The sequence below is a fragment of the Orcinus orca genome, chromosome 19, assembly GCF_937001465.1.
Source record: "Orcinus orca chromosome 19, mOrcOrc1.1, whole genome shotgun sequence".
Classification (NCBI taxonomy): Eukaryota; Metazoa; Chordata; class Mammalia; order Artiodactyla; family Delphinidae; genus Orcinus; species Orcinus orca.
The window spans coordinates 19,184,536-19,206,584 of NC_064577.1; the positions used below are offsets into that span (position 1 = coordinate 19,184,536).

A 22,049-nucleotide genomic window follows, 5' to 3' on the forward strand; every position below is an offset into this window, starting at 1 on the left:
TCTAGCTAGACAGCACCCTCCCTCCCTGGCTCCGCTGAGCCTCCGCCACATTCCTGAGCCTGCCAGCCCCAAAGTCTGGGAGCTTCTATAGCTCGTGTGTCTGCCAGATGGCAAGGGAACAACGCAGAGAGATGCTTCCAGAAAACCTTTCTTGACAAACGCACAAAGTCTGGGCCCTGTCCCCACCTCTAGCCCCAACCCCAGAAGTTCAACAGTCGCCCTCAGTCCTCCGTCTCCGTCCCACCCGTCCCCAACCTGGCTCTGGGGTTTCTCTGCATCGTCATTTTGTCCCCAGCTTGCGGGCTGCAGCCTCTACTGTTGACCCGTGTGTCCCAGACCACGTCCTTCTGCCTCTGTCTCCCAACACTGCTTCCCAGAGCTGGACCTGGAGGGGAGCGTCTCGATTTCAGCACAACTGACCCTGCGGGGGACACCACCTGGGGGATCAGGAGTTCGAGGCTCCCCTTCTGCCATCGGCCAGCTGGGGAGCATCAGCTGAGACTTCCCCTCCCTGGGTTTGCATCTGTAACGCTGAGACGGCGACCTGGGGTGCTTGCCCGCTGCTAGCCCGTGGGAGTGATCCGGGCTCCTCCTGCTTTCAGCTCCCCAGCCACTCCCCATCAACCTCCACCCTCTCCTTCTGCTGGGACAGATGCCAGGTGGCAACCTCTCACAGGGTCAGCTGAGGCAGGAGAGACCAGGGGAGCAGGACCCCAAGTCCTAGTGGACAAGCCTGAGCAGATGGCCATGCCCTCAGCCTCTGGCCTGAGCCCTCCTGCCCTCGGATCCCACATCTCTGGAATTTCGGTCTCTCCTCCCATCCACAGGCCCCCGTCACGGAGCACCTTGGCTCCCCGCCCCTGTCCCCAAAGCCCCACGTAGGCTGATCAGGAGATGTTTCAATAATTTACTGGGAAGCTGACACTCAAGCACACACATTTTATTTTGCGTATGACGCGCCCATTAATCATTTGCAGTTTAATAGCCTAGAAGCCCTCCTTGTGGGGCTTTGCTGTCCTCCTGGGGGCTGCATCCAGGTCTCCTGCTAACATGGACGGAGGTGTCTCCCCTAGGCTGAGGGGGGCGGGCATGTTCCATGGATGTGTCCCCCCAGGACTTTCATAGAATCTGCTATGAGGGCTGTCGATGTAGCTCAGAATGCAACTACAGGTGTTTTCTTTGGCTTTGGACCCGTTGCTGGGATGGCATTCCACAAAGAACATGGGCACTGACCAGGCTGGACAAAGGGCACGACCACGAGGGACACGTAAGGGAACCCCATTCCCGGTGCACATGTGGGCTCCCCGGGGCTGCGGGAGAAGGGGGTGGCCCCCGTCCTGCTGGGGTAGCTTTGGAAAGAGTCTCCACTCGGGGGGGCAGGCCACCGTGCACCACCCGGACTCCTTGGCTTTGCCCGGGGGCCCCTCCTGCTCCTTCCCCAGCCTCTTATCAGGGCTCCCAACCTTGAACACCTAGGTCACCCATCTCGGGGCTGCTCCCGTCTCTGAAGGGGAGACTTCCAGAATGGCGCCCGCTTAGCCCCCCTACCATCTCGGGAAATAAGCCAGGGCGGGGAGGGTGGGCCACGATCTTGGCGGGAGACCCTGGGGCCCAGTTTATCTGGGAAGAGAGGCAGGTTAGCAGTCGTCTGCAACGGAAACAGTCCCAGACTCTGTCCAGGCTCATACTCTGCCGCCGGCCCTGAGGTCTCCTCGATTCTCGGTCACCAGTCACCACCCAGATGGGGCGTTCAAGCAGGGTGGTGTGGCACACAGGGGCCCTTGGAACAGCGGCCCCCATCCCTCCCCTCCCCCCGGAAGCTCTCCTTCCCTGGAGCATCTGGCTGGCGGTCACTCCTCCTGCAGCAGGGGCGCCCGGTCCCCCTCCTGCACTCTCTCGTCCTCCTCCCTCTCCATGCAGCCCACCGTGGCCGCCAACCCGGCACCTACGCCTCCCCCGACCACGGCTGCCCCCGTGGCCCCCACTGCAGCTCCCGCGGCCACCATCCCAGCTTCTGCGGCCAGCGCCGCGGCGGCCATGCCAGCGCCCACCACGCCCCCCGCCAGGCCCATGAGCCCCGCGCCCACGGCGCCGCCCACAGCGGCCAGGTGGCCGCAGAAACGCACGGTGTAGGAGTCCATGAAGGCCTTGGCCTCGGCCTGCAGCTCGGCCTCCAGGGCCTCTAAGGTCTGCTCCCTCCCCGTGCATAGCAAGGCCGCCCCGTGCCGAGCCAGGAGCGCGTCCTTCTGGGTCGACAGGAGGTTCCGCATGGTGTCTGGCAGCACCCGGAGCGCAGAGAATATGCGCTTGGTGGCCACGTCCTGTGATGGACGAGAAAGAAGGGGCCCTGACCTGGAGCCCCGGTGCCTCCCAGCGGACGCCGGCCCCCCCCCCCGCCCAAAGACTGGTCCCTCTCCCGCAGGACGCCTGGCCTCCCGGGGCCCGAGGCTCACCTGCTGCCGCAAGTACTCCTCAAACTCCTTCTTGGCAGCCTCCACCGTCCGAAGGTCGTGCAGCTGGGCAGCCATCTGTCCACGGCAAAACCCGGCTGCCTCCCTCCTTTCCCCCGCTGGGCGCTGCCGGGCCCCCCGCTCCATCTCGGGGAGCCCGGCTCGCCTCCCACCCGCGTCCTCCCCGTAGCCCCATACCTCATCCGGAGAGGCGCACCCAGGCCCCGTCCTGCCCATCCAGCCCGAGAGGTTCTGCGGAGACAGCGTCGGGGGGTCAGGGGGGGCGGGGGCCAGCGGGTCTCCTGGGGCTCTGGGGAGCTTTCACACCTTGATTTCCTGAGCCAGCTGCTGCCCCGTGAGCAGGCGTCTGTCCCCCCGGGCCGCGGGGCGCCCCTCGCTCCAGTAGCCCTGGCAGCGGCTCTTGGCATGCAGGGGGGCCGCGCTCAGCACATCGGCCACGTAGGCGCGGAGGTGGCCAGCATCATCATCTGTGTCTGAGGAAGAGAGTCCTCATGCAGAGGTGCCTGGTAAGCAGGACCGGCTTCAGGAAGAGAAAGGGGTGTCGGGAGAGGAGGAGGAGGAGGAGAGGAGGAGGAGGAGGAGGGGAGGAGGAGGGGAGGGGAAGGAGGGGGAGGAGGAGGAGGGGAGGAGAGGAATAGGGGGAGGGGGAGGGGGAGGAGGAGGGGGAGGGGAGGAGGAGGGGGAGGGGGAGGAGAAGGAGGGCAGGCCGGGGAGGCTTTGCTCCTGGGACACTCACCTCCCGGGCTTCCGTGGCATTTGCTCGCCCACCGCCTCCTGGGAGCCGGCAGGAGGCAGCAGCGGGCTTGCCTTCCTTGAAGCAGCCCCTGAACCTTGGGGTATTTGCCGGACGACTTCTAGAGAGGAGTGGGGATGCGCTCTGAGCGCGCTCCCCGGCTAACTGACCTTCTGCCCCGTCTACACCTCCGCCCCATCCCCTCCCTCACCTTGATGATGTCGCCTACATGCCCCTGCCCCGCCTTGCTGGGGTGGGATGAGTCACGAACTAAGAGGTCCAGGTGCTGGAAGAGAAGGGGTGCTGATAGCAGCAGCCGGGGTGTTGGAGTCTGGGGTGACAAGTCCAGAAACGGGTATCTCACCTGGATTGGCACCATCCCATAATGCCTGCCCATCACCTCGGCCACGTGGACAAACATCTGGGGACGGGGCACAGGGGTCATGGCTGGGCCACTCCAAGGGCTGTGCCTCCCCTCCCCCTGGGCCACTGGAGGACACCCTCCCGGCTCCTGGCCCCAGGACCCTCCTACCTCTCCCCAACCAGGCACCTCCTGGTTTACCTCTGCCCCCAACCCCCCAATCCTGCTCCAGGTCACAAAATCCTGGGCCAGAGCTGAAAGGCACCCCTGGCCTCATGGGCAGGGCAGGGACAGGGTTCAGCCCCAAGAGCAGCTGTGTCCTCACCTCCAGATACTCCAGGTCTGTATCCTTCAGCTCCTGGAAGGCCGTGAGGATCTGGAACCAAGGAGAACAAGGTGGAAGGGGGTCTGTGAAGGCAAAGAGACACTGGGAAGACCCCGGTGAGGAAGGACCCCCGGGCAGACCGTGGGGCCCAGGATGTGCGAGGGACCAGCCCGGGGGACCCCCGCAGCCTGCAGGCCCGAGGGGTGGAGGGCAGGCAGGGGGACGGTCCACAGACCTTCAGCTGCCCCAGGGGCCTCCGACCCACCTTTAGGACCTTCACACTGACTGGAGGCGCCCCCTCGCAGGGGCGCCCCAAGAACCTGCGGGGATCCCAGACACAGGGGCCTCCGGGGTAAAGGTCCCGGTCCCCGGGGCTTGGAGGGTCAGACCCGGCTGGGATGGCCCTAGTGTGAGTGGCGAGAGCGGAGCAGGGCAGGCAGAGGGGCTGGGGGGCCTCACCTGGTAGGAGCTCAGCATGGAGGTGAGGGCGCAGAGCCGGGTCCTCGTTTCCCTGCTCAGTTCAGGGCTCATGGCGTCCCCCGTGTCCACCAGGAACACGGCCACCTGTGTGGAGGCAGGGGTGCACACTGAGGGGTCAGCCTGCCGCGCCCCCCACGTGCCTCTGCCCTTCCCATCTTCTCGTCCCGGCCCCCAGAGATTTCCTGCCCGATTCCCCTCTCCGTGAGCCGGTCTGGACTCCTCTGCCCCTCCCCGCTCACCTTCCTCCCCTCCTTCCCCAGCAGGAAGGGATGACTCCACATCCAGAGGCCCCTGGTGAGGCTGTTGGCTCCCCACCGGAAGCCCTGCCCGGAGCACCCTTCCCTCGGCCAGCCGCCCTCGCCGGGCTCCTGCGGGGCAGAGAAGCAGAGCATCCGTTGGCCCATCCGGCCCCCTCCCCTCCCCAAGCCAGGCCGGGTCCCTGCCCCTGCCCCCAGCCCCCGGCCCAGCCCCGCCCTCACCAGGCCGGGCAGGCCCTGAAGCAGGTGGTTTAAGAGGAAGGTCTTCCCTGAGTGCCGCTCTCCCAGGACGGCAAGGAGGCAGACGGGGGTGTCCCTGGCCAGCGGGTGCTTCAGGCAGCGGTTGACGGCCCCCATCCTCAGGATGAGGCCCCCGGAGGCGTTGACACGCACCAGCAGCAGCGGCTGGGCCCTCACCGCGCAGGTCTCCTGGGCCCGGAGACAGGGCTCCCTGAGCTCCCAGGCTGGGGAGCGTCCCCCCGAACTCCACCTCCCTCCGTGACATCCCAGGTGAGGTCAAAGCCCCCGGCCGGGAGGAGGCCTGCGCACCTGCAGCGCGGTGGGCAGCGGCCTCCGCGGCAGGAGCCTCATCCTCTCCCCCAGGCCCCGGAGGCCCTTCTGCTTGCAGGTCTTGCGGCACTCGGGGCAGCAGGGCGGCCCGCAGCCGGGGACACGGTGGGTGCTGAAGCACCGCGGGCAGAAGTCGTGGCCACAGTCCAGAGAGATGGGCTCGCGCGGCCTCTCCAGGCAGATGGAGCAGGCGGGCGGCTCCCGGGGCGCCACAGGTCGGGACCCCAGCCCCAGGTCCAACTTGGGGAATGGTGCGTGGGACCTGGGGGTGGTGTGCAGGGCGCGGGGACCCCAGGGCAGCAGTCAGAGGGAGCCTGAGATGGGGAAGCCTGGAGGCCAGGTCTGCCCCGTTTCTAACAGTCCAGGAGGGAAGGATGGGGTGAAGAGACAAGATGGTGCACCCTGCCCGGAGCCTGGCACAGACGCCCACGGAAATCCTCCCCCATGGCCTCCTGCTGCGAGGGGAGGGGGGGGTCCCTCCAGGGGTCACTGACCTCTCCATACCCCAAGAGGATCCCTTCTACTACCTCCCTCGGGCAGCGGGGACCATAAGGAGAGGCCTCCCGGGGGGCAGCAGGCGGCTCTTGGAAGATTCCAGCTCTGAGCTGGCATCTGCCTCGCTGCAGCACCCACCTGGTTTTCCCATCCTTCCCTCCACAGCCTGGCGGACCCAGCCTCGTGCTCCCTCCCCTGGGACAGGTATCCAGGCCCCAGTCCTGCCGCCAGGCCCTGCCACTTACCAACTGTTGCTGCTGTTGCCCATGAAGCTCTGTTTTCTCTCCTTGGAGAGAAAATTGGGGAGAAAAACAATCCCAAAAATGTTATTTAGAAGGGAATCCAGACTTCTATCTTCATCCTGGATTCCAGGTGCCCCCATCCTCCCTCTGCAGACCCAGTCCCCACCCCCAGGTCTCAGGACCAAAGACTCGCCTGTTTGCCAAGCCGGTGACAAAAGGAAATGACTGACAAGGCAGACCTCGGCATGGGAGGCTGGCGTGGGGAGAGGGTCCAGGAGAGGGTCCGGGAGACGGTCCGGGAGCAGGCAGGACACCCAGGAGACCTTTGGCGGCGCTGAGGCTGGCTTCCCTCCCGGAAGGGCTGGCGGAGCTGTGGCCAGTGGAGGCTGGGAGGGTCTCCCCAGAGGACACAAGTCGGCAGGGCTGGAAAATGGATGTGACAGTCGGGAAAGAGGAGGCTGCCTCTGGACTCACCCCAGGGGGAGGAGACAGGACTGCAGGAACCAGGGCTCCGGAGGGAGGGACAGAGCCGGGCCCAGAATCCCTGGCAGAGGCTGGGATGCAGGCAAGCCGGGGTGGTGAGTCGCCATGGAGACGGGAGGGAAAGATAAGGACAGGGAGGGGGAGGGTGGATGAAGAGGAAGCCATATGGGTGCGCGGTAGACACGGGACTAGGCTGGCACTGCCCCTGCTGGCCCAGCGGGGTTCTTCCGGGGCCACCGGGCAGGGGGTGTAGAAGGCAGAGCTGTGGGAACGGGGAGAAAGCATGACCTGTGCTGACCTAGAGCCACGATGGCCTCCTTCCTCCCATGGATGGTCTCTGTACTGGGCGCCTGCCAGGTGCGGGGCCCGTGATGCCACCCCACGGCCTGTGCGTGATGCCACCCCGCTGCCTGCGCGCCCCTCCCTCCAGGCTGTCCCAGCTGCGGCTTTCCTCAGCACCCTGGGCTGTTCTGACGTCGGCTGCGTGTCCCCTGGTGTCTTCCTCCTCCAGTGACTTTCACCCTCATTCAAGCTTGTGACAGTTACCCCTGGCCCTTCTAACTGCCTCTCACCTGGGCTCCTCCCATCCACGCCCCAGTTCGCGGCCAGCCCGGAGCCCTGAGCACAGCCGACCCCTCGCTGCGCAAACACCTGCCACGGCTCCCTAGTCCCATCGGATCGAAAGCCGAAGTTCCTGGTCTGCCTGAGCCTTCCTCGGCAGCCCTCCCTCCCCCGCCTCCACACCTTTGCCCAGTGTTCCCTGTGCCTGCGGTGGGGCCCCCATCCCTCCTGAGACCCTCGCAGGCCCAGCTCAGGGGCCGCCCCTCCCGCCTGGACGTGATCTTGCCCTCAGGTGGCCTGTGGCTTGTGGACCTGACCCGTGATGGGCTCTGGAGCCGGGCTGATCCGGCTCAACTCCCAGCCGACCCCTGCGAGCCGGGCCCCAGGTGCTGCCTTTCACTTCTCTGAGCTCTGAGGGGGTCACGATTACATACGGAAAGCCACTTGCCCGGGGCTAAGAGTTATTCTTAAACCAGGATGCAGGGGGGTGGGATGGGACTCCTACCCTGCAGGCGGTCAGGCGAGACCACCGTCAGCAGGCAGGGATGCCCCTGCAGCCTGGGCTGGGTCTTGCTTCCCCAGGACGGAGGGCCTTTTAATCAAAGCAGAGACTCGAGCCCTCAAGGGGTTGAGAGCAAAGCCTCACTGGGCAGGGGCGGGGGGCGGGGTTCAGGGCCGTGTCCACTGCTCTCCTTCGAGGCCAAGTAGGTTTTCTCGGTCACGCGGCCTCACATCCCTGGCAGACAGATGCGGGGAGAGAGCCTGGGCGCCTGACTCACGTGCACTCCAACCCCTGCCCTGTCCCAGCGTGAGACCCGGGAAGGGACTGACCTCTGGGAGCCTCCGTTTTCTCATCGCCAGGCAGAGATGTGGTAAAGCAGACGGGCACCCAGCCTTTCCCCAGCAACACTCCCTGGGCACCCGGCCTTCAGGGCACGTGTCCCACTGTGGGACAGGCCCCTGGTGGCCTGGCTCCAGCCCCTGACCTCCTGACCTCTGTTCCAGCTTCTGGGCTGGGAGGAGGGGGCTGGGGTGGGCCCAAAAATCCAGTCTCCAGACGGGGACCCTGTTTGGGGTGACTCTGGTTCCCCGGATGCAGGCAGGAGCTGCTTCACCAACCCCGGTGCACACGCACGCACACATATACGTGCACACACACACACACGTGCACACACACCGTCACATGTGCCCTTCACGTCAATTCACACACACACACACGGTCGGCACACTCCGCCTCACCCGCACTGTGCACACGTGCCTTCACTGCCCTCCCTCGCCTGTGGACCCCAAGCAATCATGCACACACGTGAACACGCCACACTTAGACTCACAACTGCACACGAACCTCCGCACACATGCATATGCTCACTCGTGAATGTTCACGCAAACACATTCACGTGTGCACCAAGGCCTTCACGCTCCTGCACACTTACACTCGAGCTCACAGTCCCACAGGGACACACACACGCTTGTACCCACAGGCACACGAGCTCACCCTCAACCTCACAACCTATGAGGAGGTACTGTTTCACTCCCATTTCACAGATGACAAAACTGAGGCCAGAGAGGTTAAGTCTCTTTCCAAGGTCACACAGCTGTGAGTGACGGTGCTGGAATCCCGACCCAGGCCGTCAGTCCGCCCACCTAGCCACCCAGCCACCCCTGTATCCGTCCATCTTCTCATCCATCAGCCTCCAGCGTGTCTGCCCATCCAGTCGTCTGTCCTTACACTTCTCCGTCCAGAGGACAGGTATTTACTGAGCACATCACACCTGGCAGGACGCAGGCCCTGAGTACAGGCTGGTGGACACTTGGGGTGCCTCCAGTCGAGCAGGGGAGGAAGAAGGGTCCCTAGACGAGTCCTGAGGGATACGCTCTCTGCCGAGGGCTGTGGGGAGAGGCGGCTGTGAGCACGGAGCGAAGGCAGGGCACTGGGGTCTGGACACGTGGGGAGGTCGGGTCTGAAGGAGGAACAGCAGTGGCAGGCAAAGGTGCGGCGGGTGGGAGGGCAACGCTCTGGCACGGAGACAGAGAGGGGAAGGAGAGGAGGCCTGGGGGCGGGGCACGCGGGCCCCGCCCTGTGGAGCCACAGGCCTCTGGGTGCTGTCAGGTGTGCTGAGCCCCGGACTTGGCTGCCTTCACGCCCAGGACTCTCCGCCCCTGCCCTCACCCAGGCCTCATCCAGGCGCGCCCGTGCCAGGCCGCCTCGTGTGAGCACCGGAGACCCGGATGGGCCACTGTCGGGGGAGGAGGACAGGGTCCTGGAGCCGTGGGATGACAGAGCTGGAGGGAGGTGCCCTGTTCGGCTGCCACCTTCTAGCTTCGAATAAAGACCAAGGTGAAGCCAAGCATGGTGTGGAATTCCTGCTTTTGTGGAGAGAAAACAAGGTTTCTACTTCCTGGATGGTCCCTCCCAGGGCCACCAGTCCCCTCCCATCAAGGTGGCCCCCGCCCTGCCCTGAGACAGCCGCTGGTATTGAAAGGCCCCCTCCACGCCCCCCCACCATCACCGCTGGCCATCGTTACACGTGGTGTGTAGTTTCCACCTCTGTGTTCAGAGCTGGTGGGGGGCGGTCAGCAGAGGGGCGCCCAGGCCAGCCCTGAACCCTATGCTGGGCAGGACACAGTCCAGGCGCTGGCGAGGCCAGGCCCACTGTGGCTGCCCAGGACCCTGACCCTGACCCTGGCTCCGCTCCCTCTCCTGCCAGCTGCCAGGGACTTCCCATCGCAGCAGGAAAGTCCCGAGTCCCTAGCCTCCCGTTCGGAGCCCCCCGCACCAGCTCATCCCCGGCTTCCTGAAATAATTTTCAGAATAGAACAACCATCGGACACCTGCTTAGCAATTTAGGGTCACAATGTCTTGCCAAGAGCTGCCTTCACTGATTCCCACAGCACAGAGACAGCCCGGCGTCTCGAGCTGGGAAACAGGCTTGGGCGCGGGGCGACCGTCCAACTGGGTGAGGCCCCGAGTCTGGGCTTCACTCAGACTTGGGGCCGCTGAGGCTCAGTCTTGCAGGATGGGGGGGAGTTAACCCCCCTTCGTGAAAGGTGCTGGGTGAGGATGGGTGTTCCAGGTATGGGGAGCAGCCTGTGCGGAGGCCGGGCTGGGGTCAGTGCTGGGGAGTAGGGCAGGGTCCGGGGACCGAGGTGGCGGTCCGCAGAGCACAGACATCGGAGGGACATGGGGCAGATTTCAGACTTCCCTCGCAGGACAATGGGACCCGTAAACGATTCTAAGCAGTAGGTGTGTGAGCAGATCTGCGTTCTGGAACCATCGCTTTGCCCACACAGACACGCTGGAGGAGACCTGGCTGCTCTGGGTGGCATCTAACTGGGCCTGAAACCCATCCCCGAGGGACAGCCGTCCAGAGCATCGCTAAGTTTCGCTGTAACAGACAGCAGTCAGAGTCACACAGAAGCTTCCACGGCCTGGGGCGGCCCAATGACATGTGCTGAATGTCAGGAAAGGAGTAGAGAAGCCACAATTCCAACACGGGGGACAGGAAGGTGGGCTGCAGGGGCAGGACACACAAGACGGGGGCACTCATTGATGTGGTGACAGCAAGGGACAGCAGTGAAGCTGGAAGCCCCCCCAGCGCCTTTCTGAGGTTCGCACCAGTGGGTGGGCGGTCCTTGGCGGCTGGCGGCCAACCAGCCCTCACACACCATCTCCCCCCAAACCTGAGCCCAGACCTGGCCCCCGGCCCCTCCCCCCGCGCCACCCCATTCAGACTCCCAGCCGCCCACCAGGTCTGGAACATCCAGGCAGTGGGCCAGGATGCTGAGGGACAAGGCCGCCTGGCCCCTGAGGAGCAGACTCCCCACCAGACTCCGCCCAGCTGGACCCGGGCCCCCAGACCCCTCCAAGGTGAGAGGCAGCGCCTCGCAGCTGGACAGCCAGCCAGACTGAATGGGGCCGGGGGCCCCTGCGGTCCAGGCCTCTATATCCAGACCTCTACTGGCCAGGTGGCCTAGACGAAGGCCACCCCCCAGATGGGCCGGACCAGCTGGAGGGCCCTGGACAGCACCCAGGCCTCGGCTCAAACACCAACCCTGCCCAGCTCACCGGGCCCGGTCACTCCCCTCACTCAAGCTCAGTGTCCCAGCAGTAAAACTAAAGATAATCACTGCCGCGCGGGGTTATTGCGGAGAGCCCGGCATGCAGCTGCTGCTTAAGAAACGTCAGCTGCTGATGAGCCGTGGAGGCGAGCCTGGGCTCACCTCACTGTGCCCGCGTCTCCCCAGGCGCCTGCCCCCCGCCTGGGCTCTCAGGCCTCCCTCCTGGGGCCTGACCCCTCCTCTGTGAAATTCCTACGGAGGCAGAACCTTCCGGGGTCCTTAGGTCATGAGGACGAGGCCCCACAGATAAAGTACTGTTTCAGCAGTTTACTGCTGCTAAGAATGGTCGCACATATTCACTGGGCTCCTAAGATACGCTGAGTCCTTTACACAACAGGCTCTCCAGTTCTCCCCGATTTCCTCTAAAGGTGGAGACATTGCTCCACTTTACAGATGAGGAAACTGAGGCTACCCAGGTGCTCATAGCCACGCCCGCCTTCCGCTGGCCTCCCTCCCTGACTCTCTTTCTCTCTCACACACACAACGTTCCTCCTTCCTCTCTCAACCCCTCCCTGGGCAGAAGCTGCAGCCAGGAGCTCAGCTAGCCACCACGTAGCCTGTCTGCTGACAAAAGGAGTGTGGAGTGAGATTAGGTTAACAGGAAATGACCAGCTGACCCTGAGGTCAGGAAGGAGGGTGTTCAAAGGCTGGAGTTTGCTTCTGCTTTCCGATAATGAGTCTGGCAGCAGAAAGAGCAGGAGTCCCCACCCAGATCGGAGCAGCTGGTCCAGACTGCTCGGTCCCAGTGGCCCTCCTGCTGCCAGAGGCGTGGAGGTGGGCAGCTGAGAGGCCTGAGCAGGCTTGGGAGCTGCCCACGGGGCTCGGGCCAGCCCTGCCCATCCACAGTGGCCATCAGGGACAGACCAGGGCCTGAGAGCCTCAGCCACCCCTCCCTCCCCCACCTCTCACATACCTACCCTCCACCCCCAGCCAGGCCGGTTTTGGGGTTTTTTTAATCTATCTATCTATTTATTTTTGGCTGCGTTGGGTCTTCGTTGCTGCACGTGGGCTTTAGCTGGGGGGAACATAAAACGGTGTAGCCACCCCGGAGAACACTCCGGCAGAGCGGTCAGAACCACCTTACGACCCAGCCATTGCACTCCTGGGCCTTTTCCCCAGAGAAATGCTCCCACAGAATGTTCACACAAAAACCTGTACGTGAATGTTTATAACAGCTTTATAAACAAAGTTTATGGCAAAACACTGGAAACCACCCAGCTATCCTTCAACAGGTAAATGATTAAACAAAGCAGCAGGTCCAAATGGAGAGCACAGCTCGGCAATAAAGGGGAAGGAACTAGTGACACACACAGTGACCTGGACGCATCTCCAGAGAATTATGTTGGATGAAAAAAGCCAAGCCCGACAGGTTAGATGTTGTATGATTCCATTTATATGACATTCTTGAAGTGACAAATTACAGAAATGGAGACCAATTAGTGGTTGCTGGGAGGGTTAAGGAGCGGGTCGGGGTGCAGGGAAGTGAGTGTGCGCATCATGGGGCCGCAGGACGGACCCTGCTGTCCCGGAAACGTCCTGCATCTGACTGAATCCATGTCGTTATCCGGGTTGTGATACTGAAGGACAGTTTTACAAGATGTTCCCATTGGAGGAAACTGGGTGCAAGATACCTGGGCTCTCTCTGTATCAGTTTGTACAACTGTATGTGAATCTACCATTATCTCAGGATTAAAAGTCTAAGTTAAAAATAAAAGTAAATAACAATCTAAAGGAAGGGTGTCCCTTCCTGCTTAAAATTGGACACCGCCTTTCTGTGGCCGGTAGGGTAGTCTAATGCTCCCTCCCCACGTGGCCTGCTCACCACCTCGAGTCCCCCCCGCCACAACAGCCCTCCCCTCCTCCAGCCCCTCGCTCACTCCTCCCAAGCTCGGAGCCACCTTGCCCGAATCTCAGCCACCGCGAGCGGCCCAGAGAGGCCCCTCAGCTGACCACACTCCCTCCACCGTCCAGCCACTCCTTCTCATCCTCAGGACTCTGCTGAGACTCCCGGCCCCCTGCGTGGCCCTCCCGGGGCAGCGGTCCCCTTGCTTGCCCAGCATACAGCCCCTCAGGGGCCACACGCTGGGCCTGCACCGAAGGCTGCCGCTGCATGTGTTGGTGGGACCCCAGGACGATCCCGCGAAAGAGCCCCTGTCTGCTGAGGTGCCCTGACTCAGTGCGGTCACCAAGCCCAGAGGGCCACCAGCCCAGCCCCCGGGCAGAAGCACAAAGCTAGGGGGAGTGGGGCTTTGTCCATGAGCGTCCACAATGAGCCAGGCTGGAAATGACGCAAATGCCCACCACGGGACAGTGTTAGGCAAAGGCGGGGGGGCGGGGGGAGGCCTGCATGCAGTGAGGCCCCAGGGAGCACAGCTCAGACGTGAGGGTCCCCGTGGTCTCCAAGGAGCACATGGAACTTCATCTCTGCGGTCACATCCACTGACTCTGACCAAGTGAGAAAGGAAAACTGACATCCAAAAATGTGTATCTGGGGGCTTTCCTGGTGGCGCAGTGGTTGGGAGTCCGCCTGCCGATGCAGGGGACGCGGGTTCGTGCCCCGGTCCAGGAGGGTCCCGCGTGCCGCGGAGCGGCTGGGCCCGTGGGCCATGGCCGCTGGGCCTGTGCGTCTGGAGCCTGTGCTCCGCGGCGGGAGAGGCCACGGCAGTGAGAGGCCCGCGTACCGCAAAAAAAAAAAAAAAAGTGTATTTGGGACTTCCCTGGTGGCGTAGTGGTTAAGACTCCGCACTCCCAACACAAGGGGCCCGGGTTCGATCCCTGGCCCGAGAACTAGATCCCACATGCATGCCACAACTAAGGAGCCCTCCTGCCGCAACTAAGATCCGACACAACCAAATAAATAAAATAAATAAATAAATAAAATAAAATAGTATCCTTACTACAAGACAAAATTTTTAAAAAAAACACAAAAACGTGTATTCATCAATTCGCTTAAAATAACAATAATAAATCATCATGTGCTTACATAAATAACATATTTCCATAAAAATAACCATATTTCCCGACACAGAAAAACAGTGAGAAGGACGGTGCCAGCTCGCCTGACTGTGCGTCTCTGCGCCCTGGCTGCATCGGAGCAGCCGGGCTCTCGCGTCTTGTTCTTCGTTCAGTCTTGAGAAGCCTGATGTCGCAGGCTCTGCAAACTCTATCCCACTCCCCGGAAAACCAGGGCAGAGAGTGCAGATAACACACTAGCATTTTTACTGCAAAACTCCTTCCGATCTCTCAGACACCCTGAAGGGGCCTGGGAGACCCTCAGGGACCCCAGATGACACTCTTGAGAACCACGACATAGAACTAGAAAACAACAACAAGCTATTGTGTTGAGCGAAAAACCAGACACCCGAAGAATATGTGCTGAATTATGCCATTCATAGGAGGTGTGGGAACAAGCACAACCACTGCAAGATGAGAGCAGTCAGAAGAGTGTCTCCCTCGGGCTGGGGAGGGGGACGCACAAACGGGACCTTCTGGGGGCTGGAAACCTTCTGTCTCCCGACCTAGGGGCGGTGACACAGCAGTTCCCCCAGGTAAGACTTGGTGGAGCTGCACCCCTGCCCTCGTGGTCACTAACCTCAATGAAAAGGAAAACTGTGACAGCAGGCTGATACGCCTTGGACTCGGCTTCAGCTTCGTCAGAAACGCCAGGACGTGCCCACCCTTCAGTTTGTAAGGATTAGAGGCCATGTGGGGGTCCCAGCCCCCAAGGGCATGCCCACTCCCCATTAGAGCCAAGATCACCCTGGTGCAGCCAGGGCAGACCTGGGAGGTCACGGGACACCCACTGGCAAGGCCACCGCTGGACCAGGGAGACCGGGGGCCCTTCCCCACCCCTCCTGGCCCCGCTCTGCTGGGTGCTGGGCAGGGCACCTGCCCTGCGCTCTCACCTGGTCTGCATCAGGCAGGGGCATGACAACCAGCTGGGGATTTTCTTCCCCCAGTGAGTCTGTCTTTTTTTTTTTTTTTTGAGTCTGTCTTTTGACTCAAGACCAGCTGTCTTTGTAGGAAAAGAGAAGAACGGGCTCTTATTTCTGCCTCAGGCAAGAAGCAGACTTGGTGTAACCACAGAAAGACAATTAGGAACTGGGCCTTGGAATTCTCCAAGGCCCTCCCTTCCCAATGTTTACTATTACACAAGCCAAAGTCTGTCCTGCATCAACACTCCTCTGACCCTCTCCTGCGTCCCCACTTGTCCTCTCTGCCCGGCCAGCCAGCTGGCGCCCGTCCCTCAAATGCAGCTGCACACTCCCACCCCAGGGCCTTTGCACGTGCTGCCTCTTTCACTCAGACTGCTCTTCACTGGAGTATCCTCACAGTTCCCTCCCTCTGCCCCCCACCCCCACCCCGCCGGTCTTCATTCCAGGGGTCGGCGCTCCAATTGGCCCCTCTCCCCAGCATCTGTCAGTGAGTCTCTATCAGGGCCCACCCATCTCCTGTCTATAGACAGCCTCGGGGGCAGAGGTGAAGACTCCCGTCTGAGCCCACATGGTTCCCAAAGCCTGAAATGTTTCACGTCTGGTCGTTTACAGAACAAAGCTGCCGACCCAGCCTTAGTTCCTCCTGGCCTCTCACTGAGCCTTCCCGGCCCCAACTTCTCTAACTTCAATCACCTTCAATCACCAGCTCAAGTGTGTCTTGTTTTCCCTCATTACGTTCGTCCCCGCCCAGCAGGCTGCCAGCCGACCCCTGCGTCCCGCTTGTCGTCTTGTGCGTCCCCTCCCCGACGTGGGCAGGTGGTCCACCGGGTCTACTCCCGGGTGCATCCCGGTCACCCCGGGGCAGGAGCGCGCCAGGCCCTGGAGACGGATGCTGAGAGTGCGGGTGTCCATTTCCCTCCCCCTAAACTTCCCACATCGTGAGCGCCGGGAAGGGGCACACTGTTCCACGTGGTGATTGGCGTGGAGCAGGCACCCCATAAACACTGAGGGATGCAGGGGTGCACATGCATGAGGACGTGCGTGTGTGTGTGTCTGTGCTTGGTCAGAACCGACAGTGGTGACGAGGACCCTTGCTAGACAGAATTCTGTGCCCGTCGGTCCTTCTCATCGGGAGGAATGACACATGGGACGAGAGTCCGGGATTCCAACCCCACGCTCCTCCACTCTGCGGTTTTTACTAAATCATCTCCAGGAAGGAGTGTGAAGTGCAGGGTGCTTCCAGAAAGCAACACCACCCTTGTTCCAGCCTGCCGGCCTCCCCGTGCTGTGTGCTTACCCCCTGCACCTGCCCTGCCTCTCCCCTCGCCATCGCCCCCCAGCGGCACCCTCTCCGGGGTGCTGGGCCCCAGAACCCAGGCTTCTGCTCTCCAGCGGGGGCCGGCACCTGGGCAGACAGCTGCTCCCGCCCCAGTAACGGCACCTCAAGGTGGGGGCGGGGGACGAATCAGTGGAGCGTGGAGGACCTCTAGGGCAGGAAAACTATTCTAGACGATGCTTCGATGGTGGATACGTGTCATTACACGTTCATCTAAGCCCACAGAGTGTACAGCACCAGGAGTGAACCCTCACGTCAACTATGGACTCTGGGTGAGGATGACGAGGTGTGGGTGCAGGTCCCGTCTGGTGGGATCGTTGCTGGGGGGCCGTGTGTGCGTCGGGGCGGGGGGTACACGGGAAACCCCTGTGCCTTCCTCTTGGTTTTGCTGTGACCCTAAAAGTACTCTAAAAAACAAAGTCTGGTATTTTTAAAGGAGCAACTGTTGAACTGTGTGCTTACAGCGCATGGATTTTATGACCTGTAAGTTATACTCCTGCAACCGAGCAGCAAGGACCCTATGGGGCCTTCCCAGGAAAGGCCGTCCGAGACCATGACCTCTGCCTGCCTCTTGTTGGCAGAAAAACTTCAGCCTCCTGGGCTTTCCCTGAATTCCAAAGAATAAATTTAATCAGAGAAATGAGAAAATGCAGAAACAAAGGAAAAAAGTCTAGCAAGACGAAATAATAATAGTTTAGCCATAAAACAAGTCAAGGACCTTTAGTTCCTCCTCAAGGGCTGTAGATAACATCCTGAGCCGTATCCTTGAGCTGTTTTGCAGATACCGAAACCCCCCCACCAGGTGGAAGAAGTTAACTGCATGCTGACCACCAGCACGTAGACCCCAGACAGGTTGGAACCAGAAGGTTGACTGAGATTCCGGAAACATCACCCTTTTATCTCACCACCAACCAATCAGAATAACGTCCAAGAGCTGGTCACACACCCCTCGACCCCCTCCTTCACTCTGTCTTTATAAACCCCCCCTGAAAGCCCTGAGGGAGTTCGGGTTCTCCTTGTGGCCCTGAAGTTAACGCTGCACTTTCCTTCACCGCAACCTGGTGTCAGCAGGTCGGCTTTAACACTCGTGGGCGAGCACACCTGAGTTTGGTTCAGTACCACCCCCATAAATCATTTTTAGAATTAAAAACGGAGATGGAAAATGCCAGAGAAAAGATAAGAACAAGTAAGGATCCATTCGGGAGGCCCAGTATCAACTAATAAAGTAACTGGGAAGAGAACAGAGAAAACGGAGGGGAAGGAAACAGGAATGAAAAGGTGACAGAGAAAAACTTACCCAGGAGGAGGACACAAGCCTCCCCGTGTGGAAGGGCCACCAAGTGGCCACACGGCGAAACAGGAGGAGCCACCGGACTCCTCCGACACCAGGGTGGACGCTGCTGCTCTCCAAAAAGGGCCTTCAAGCACCCTTTTACCCCGAAGATGTGCACCCATTCATTGATTACATTAAAACCAAATCCCCAAACCTCCATCTGTGTTTCCTTCCCAGCACACAGCATCTACACAATTCACACATCGAAATGAAGCCACGCTCCTAAGTTACATGAGCCCCAGACACCCCAACCCCAAAGGCCTCCGGGTCCACCTCGAAGGTCTGAGCCCAGCACCAATCCACCCCCTCCCCGTCCCCCATGCGTCTTCTCTCGGCCACATTCTGAGCTCCGCCACTGAACTTGCCCCAAACCAGAACAAGGTGGGGGAGGGATGACACCAAATCCCTCCTAATTTCCTCCCTTTCAAGAAGGAAAACACGGGAGGGAAGGAGCCCACACCCCGGATGGCCCCCATCAGTCGGGACCCATGCTGGTGACACCTCTCCCGCGTGGCCCCCTCCCCGCCCCCCTGCCCACCACACACCTGTCATCACGGCACCTTCTCAAGTTCTCCCCTCTGGCTCCAGGACGGCTGAGGTCGTGTGTCTGTTCACCGCTGCCTGCACGGGGGTTATGGGCTGGCCTGTGTCCCCCGAAAGCCACCTGCTGAAGCCGACCCCAGGGCAGGCCTGACGCAGTCTGACCTCACACCCCAAGGGACACCACACCCTCGTCCTGCGGTAAACCACCAGGGCCCTGCCCCTTCCCGCGGCCTCTGGGGAGGGGCCCGGGGCCGGCAGCTCGGCCAGACCCCTCCTTCCTTCCGACAGGCAGCCCAGTCTCCCTCGGAGCTGCTCATTCCGCCTGGGTTGGAGGACGTACCCTCTGCTGCAGGAGACGTGGGGGTCTCGTCCTTAGCTGTGGTCTGAGACACTCCACAGGCTGCTGGGCTTTCAGGACAAAACCAAAGACCTTTGTCAACCAGAGTCCTGGCTGGAAACTAAGGCAGACTCAGCTGTTTTATAGAGCATTCCATGAAGGGATGGTCACCGGGATGTGGGCCTTAAGGAAACCAGCATGGGGGGCGTCAAGGCACCCGGGGCCCTCCTGGGCTGCAGGGATAAGGGGAGGAGATGGGTTGTCAGGGCCAGTGAAGGGGTTATGGGGGGAGCCGTCCCTGGGGGTGCGGAGGGAGCACAGCCATGAGCAGACTGCGGTCCTGGGCGGGACAGGGCCTGGGGGGAACACCCGAACCTCTCTCCCCACTTGTCCTGCCAGTGCCTCCCACTGGCCGAATCCTGCTGGAAGCTGGGGCCACAGGAACCAGTGATGCCCTGGGGACAGAGCAGGACAGAGAAAGGTGGAGTGGAGAGGCGAACGCCAAGGAGGTGGGCAAGAGACCCATGCAAGGCCCATGGGATGGGAGCCCTCACCTCCTTGAACCAGCTCTGCAGCAGACAGGCCTGCCCAGCGGGCAGCAGCGTCCTGACAGACCGTCCCCTCCATGCCCACCACTCTGCAGCCTCGGAGCCCCTCACTGCCACCCACCCCCACTCAGGCAGCCACCTGCCCTGACAACGCCGGTCAGAGAAGCCCCTCACCTACCGCAGGGGCGTCTTCCTCAGACCCCTAACAATGGGCAGAGCGAACCAGGCGCCAGGAGGGCCGAGACCCAAGCTCAGGGCTTGCGGCCCAAGCGGAGCCAACGTGACTCAGCACCTCGCCTGCAAGGTCACCACCGCCAACCAGCCTGGGACCCGGGACCAGACTCCTCCAGGTGACCAGCACCCCAAGAACGGAATGCCCCTGCCCCTGCTCGAGTTAGCCCCTCCCTAAGTGGAGCCCAGGGCCGTGCATTACGTTAGCTAAACCAACCAACTGCACCCTCATTCCAGGCAGGGGGACCCCCAGACACGGGAAGAAATTTCCATGCTGGGCAGCCAATAAACGTGCCCACTGATACGGGTCCCTTTCAGTGCGTCCAAGGGTTTCCCTCAGACACTGTCTTCAGAGGGAGGACTGACTCACGGTACCTGTGGCCAAATTTCTTTCCCTGAAGAGTTAAACCAAGCCTCAACCACACCCAGCAAGCACAGTGCCTGCTTTGCACACCCACATATATTAAGTTTTTAAGAAAAAACTAATAGGCAAACTATGGCTGATACGACATCATTGCTTAATTCTTTCTCTTGCCTTTTTTGTTTTTGGTTTGTGTTCTTTTGGTTTTGGCGGGGGAGGGGTTCCTATGTTTATTAGTTGTACTCAGCAGAAGTCTTTGATACTTGACTTAGGACATGTTTTATTATTTGTTTTGATGACTGATTTTTCATTATTTTCCTTTCTGTAGCCTGTGCTAAAATTAGCTGGCATTTGCTGAAAAGAGAGATGTTTTGGAATTAGATTCAGCTGTGTGTAACAGGAAACAACCAAAGAGGCTTAAACTAGATAGAAGTTTCTTTCTCTGCCATGTAAAAGAGGGCTGGAGAAGGGCAGTCCAGAGCTGGCTTTGGACCTGCTCCACGATCCCCCCTGATCACCTCCCACCACCCCCTGAAGGGGCCTCCTCCTCACTGTCCAAGGTGGCAGCCAGAGCGCCAGCCATCATGCCCAGGAACAGGACAGAGGACCGGAAGAAGAGGGAATAGCTGCTGCCTTTGCACCACATCTGTTTGCATTTTCTTGGCCAAAATTCAGACATGTGGCTTCACCAAGGGAAGCTGGACAATCAGGCCAGCTAAGAATCAGGACCTCACTACTCAGGACTAAGGGAAGAATGGCTATCGAGAGGAAGGCTACCATCTCCTCCACAGACAAGGATAAAAATCACATTTAAGGCAATCCGTTCACGGAAGAACAACTACTACATTTATGATGACGACAGCACATATTTACTGAATAGTTAGCAATTGTGGGCCCTGTGCTAGGCGCCTCATATCTGTTACCCAATCCTCACACCGGCCTCAGAAGGACAGACCATGACCACACTTGCTCTACAGAGAAGCAGACCGAGGCACAGAGAGGCTAGGTGACTTGTCCAAGGTCACCCAGCTAACAGGTGGCACAGCGTGGATCTGAATGCAGGCAGCTGGCTCCAGGTCCCCCAGGACAACTCTCACCAGCGCTTACAGAACCGGGGCCAGCTGGGTGCACCCAAGGGGCCACAGACTCAGGAGTGAGGAGGGGGCCCGGGGCCAGAGCTGCTCTCTTACTCTGAGCCTCTGCACATCTCATCCACTCTACAAATGCTCGTCCCCGACACGCGTGACGTGTGCGATGAACTGCCTGGTGCCTGTGTTTGCGGCTCCGTGGGCAGCCAGTACACGGCAGGTGCTCCGAGGACACCTGACCTGAGTGGACGCAGGCTCCACGCGGGGTCGAGACGCAGCCCCTGCCCTCCAGCGCTCAAGGCCAAGTAAGGAGATGGGCGGCCGCGGGGAAACAGAGCCGGCTCAGGCGGGGCCTCCGTGCGACAAGCCTGGTGAGGCCGAGCGGTACTTTGTGAGTCACAAGCGGTCAGGCTGCGAGGCCCTCGAGGCAGGCCTCAGCCACACTTCGCATTCCTCTCAAATCCAAGGTGAGAAGTGTAGGCTCAGCCCTGAGGCCACAGGGAGGCTCGAAGCAGGGGGTGGCAGGGCGGCCCCCAGGGGAGACCATCCTGGCAGCCTGTGCCGAGGACTCTGCCGGACTGGGGCAGGGAAAGGGTGGCTGGAGGCTGAGGGGGCCGGACAGGAGGAGGCGGCCTTTCAGGGCTGAGAGGGGCCGAGGGGAGTCTGAGGTGGGACGGGAGCCGAGTGAAGGCATTTGGAAGAAGGGGCTGCGGCTAGGGGAAGAAAAGCACAGGAGGCCTCTGGGGGAGGGGGAAGGAGGGGGCCTGAGGGGTGCTGGAAGGGGCTGGAAGGGGCCCCGGCTCAAGCTGGCCGAGAGCAGTTGGATGCCTACAGGCTGTGCTCACAGCTCAGCAATGTCCCGGGCCTGCCAGGATACGCCTGGCCGCTGCCCCTGCCCCCCAGCCCCAGCCCCCGGTCCCACATCAGGAGCTCTGGAGCTGCCCCCCACCCCACCTTCCGCTCCCCAGAACCCAGACATACCCCCCCAACCTCAGCCTTTCCCCAGCGACGATGGCTAATGAAACCCAGGCCAGGGAAGGAGAGGGAGAAAACAAACAGACGTGGGCAGGGGGGCCGTCAGGAGGCGGGGCAGGGGCTGGGGGTGCCAGTCGGGGGGAGTCCGGGCCGGTCTGAGCCCTGGGGCGTGGACTTCCGCCCACTTTGCCCCGCAGGGCTAATGAGGCCCAGGTGGTCCCTTGGCTGGGGCCCACTTCCCGGCGCCACTGACAGTGTAAGTGGA

The 22,049-nt window shown here is 61.2% G+C and overlaps 1 protein-coding gene across 8 annotated transcripts; it reads right to left on the reverse strand.

The window, feature by feature from the left end:
- Positions 1–919: 919 nt before the first annotated feature.
- RNF112 (ring finger protein 112) lies at positions 920–21,692 on the reverse strand. 8 transcript variants are annotated; one of them, XM_049701976.1, is made up of 15 exons: positions 18,247–21,691; positions 6,128–6,357; positions 5,938–5,978; positions 5,177–5,459; positions 4,850–5,056; positions 4,610–4,738; positions 4,350–4,454; positions 3,891–3,941; positions 3,569–3,625; positions 3,416–3,490; positions 3,208–3,325; positions 2,778–2,938; positions 2,649–2,702; positions 2,454–2,528; positions 920–2,321 (listed from the first exon to the last, which is right to left on the reverse strand). In XM_049701976.1, the coding sequence occupies exons 1-15, from the start codon at positions 18,251–18,253 to the stop codon at positions 1,851–1,853; spliced, it is 2,064 nt and encodes a 687-aa protein (XP_049557933.1). In that variant the 5' UTR covers positions 18,254–21,691; the 3' UTR covers positions 920–1,850. The 8 variants fall into 8 exon arrangements, with proteins under 8 accessions (XP_049557933.1, XP_004266851.2, XP_049557931.1 ...); XM_004266803.3 differs by having other exon boundaries at positions 2,778–2,944; positions 18,247–21,689; XM_049701974.1 differs by having other exon boundaries at positions 2,778–2,944; positions 3,416–3,625.
- Between the last annotated feature and the right edge of the window lie 357 nt (positions 21,693–22,049).

What these genes read in the sequence shown, in the direction of transcription:
- RNF112 (XM_049701971.1), bottom strand. An exon ending in CAGACCTGGAGTATCTGGAG is followed by an intron (nt 3,626 to 3,890) that starts GTGAGGACACAG and finishes CCCCGTCCCCAG; the next exon opens with ATGTTTGTCCACGTGGCCGA. An exon ending in ATGTAGGCGACATCATCAAG is followed by an intron (nt 3,326 to 3,415) that starts GTGAGGGAGGGG and finishes ACTCCTCTCTAG; the next exon opens with AAGTCGTCCGGCAAATACCC.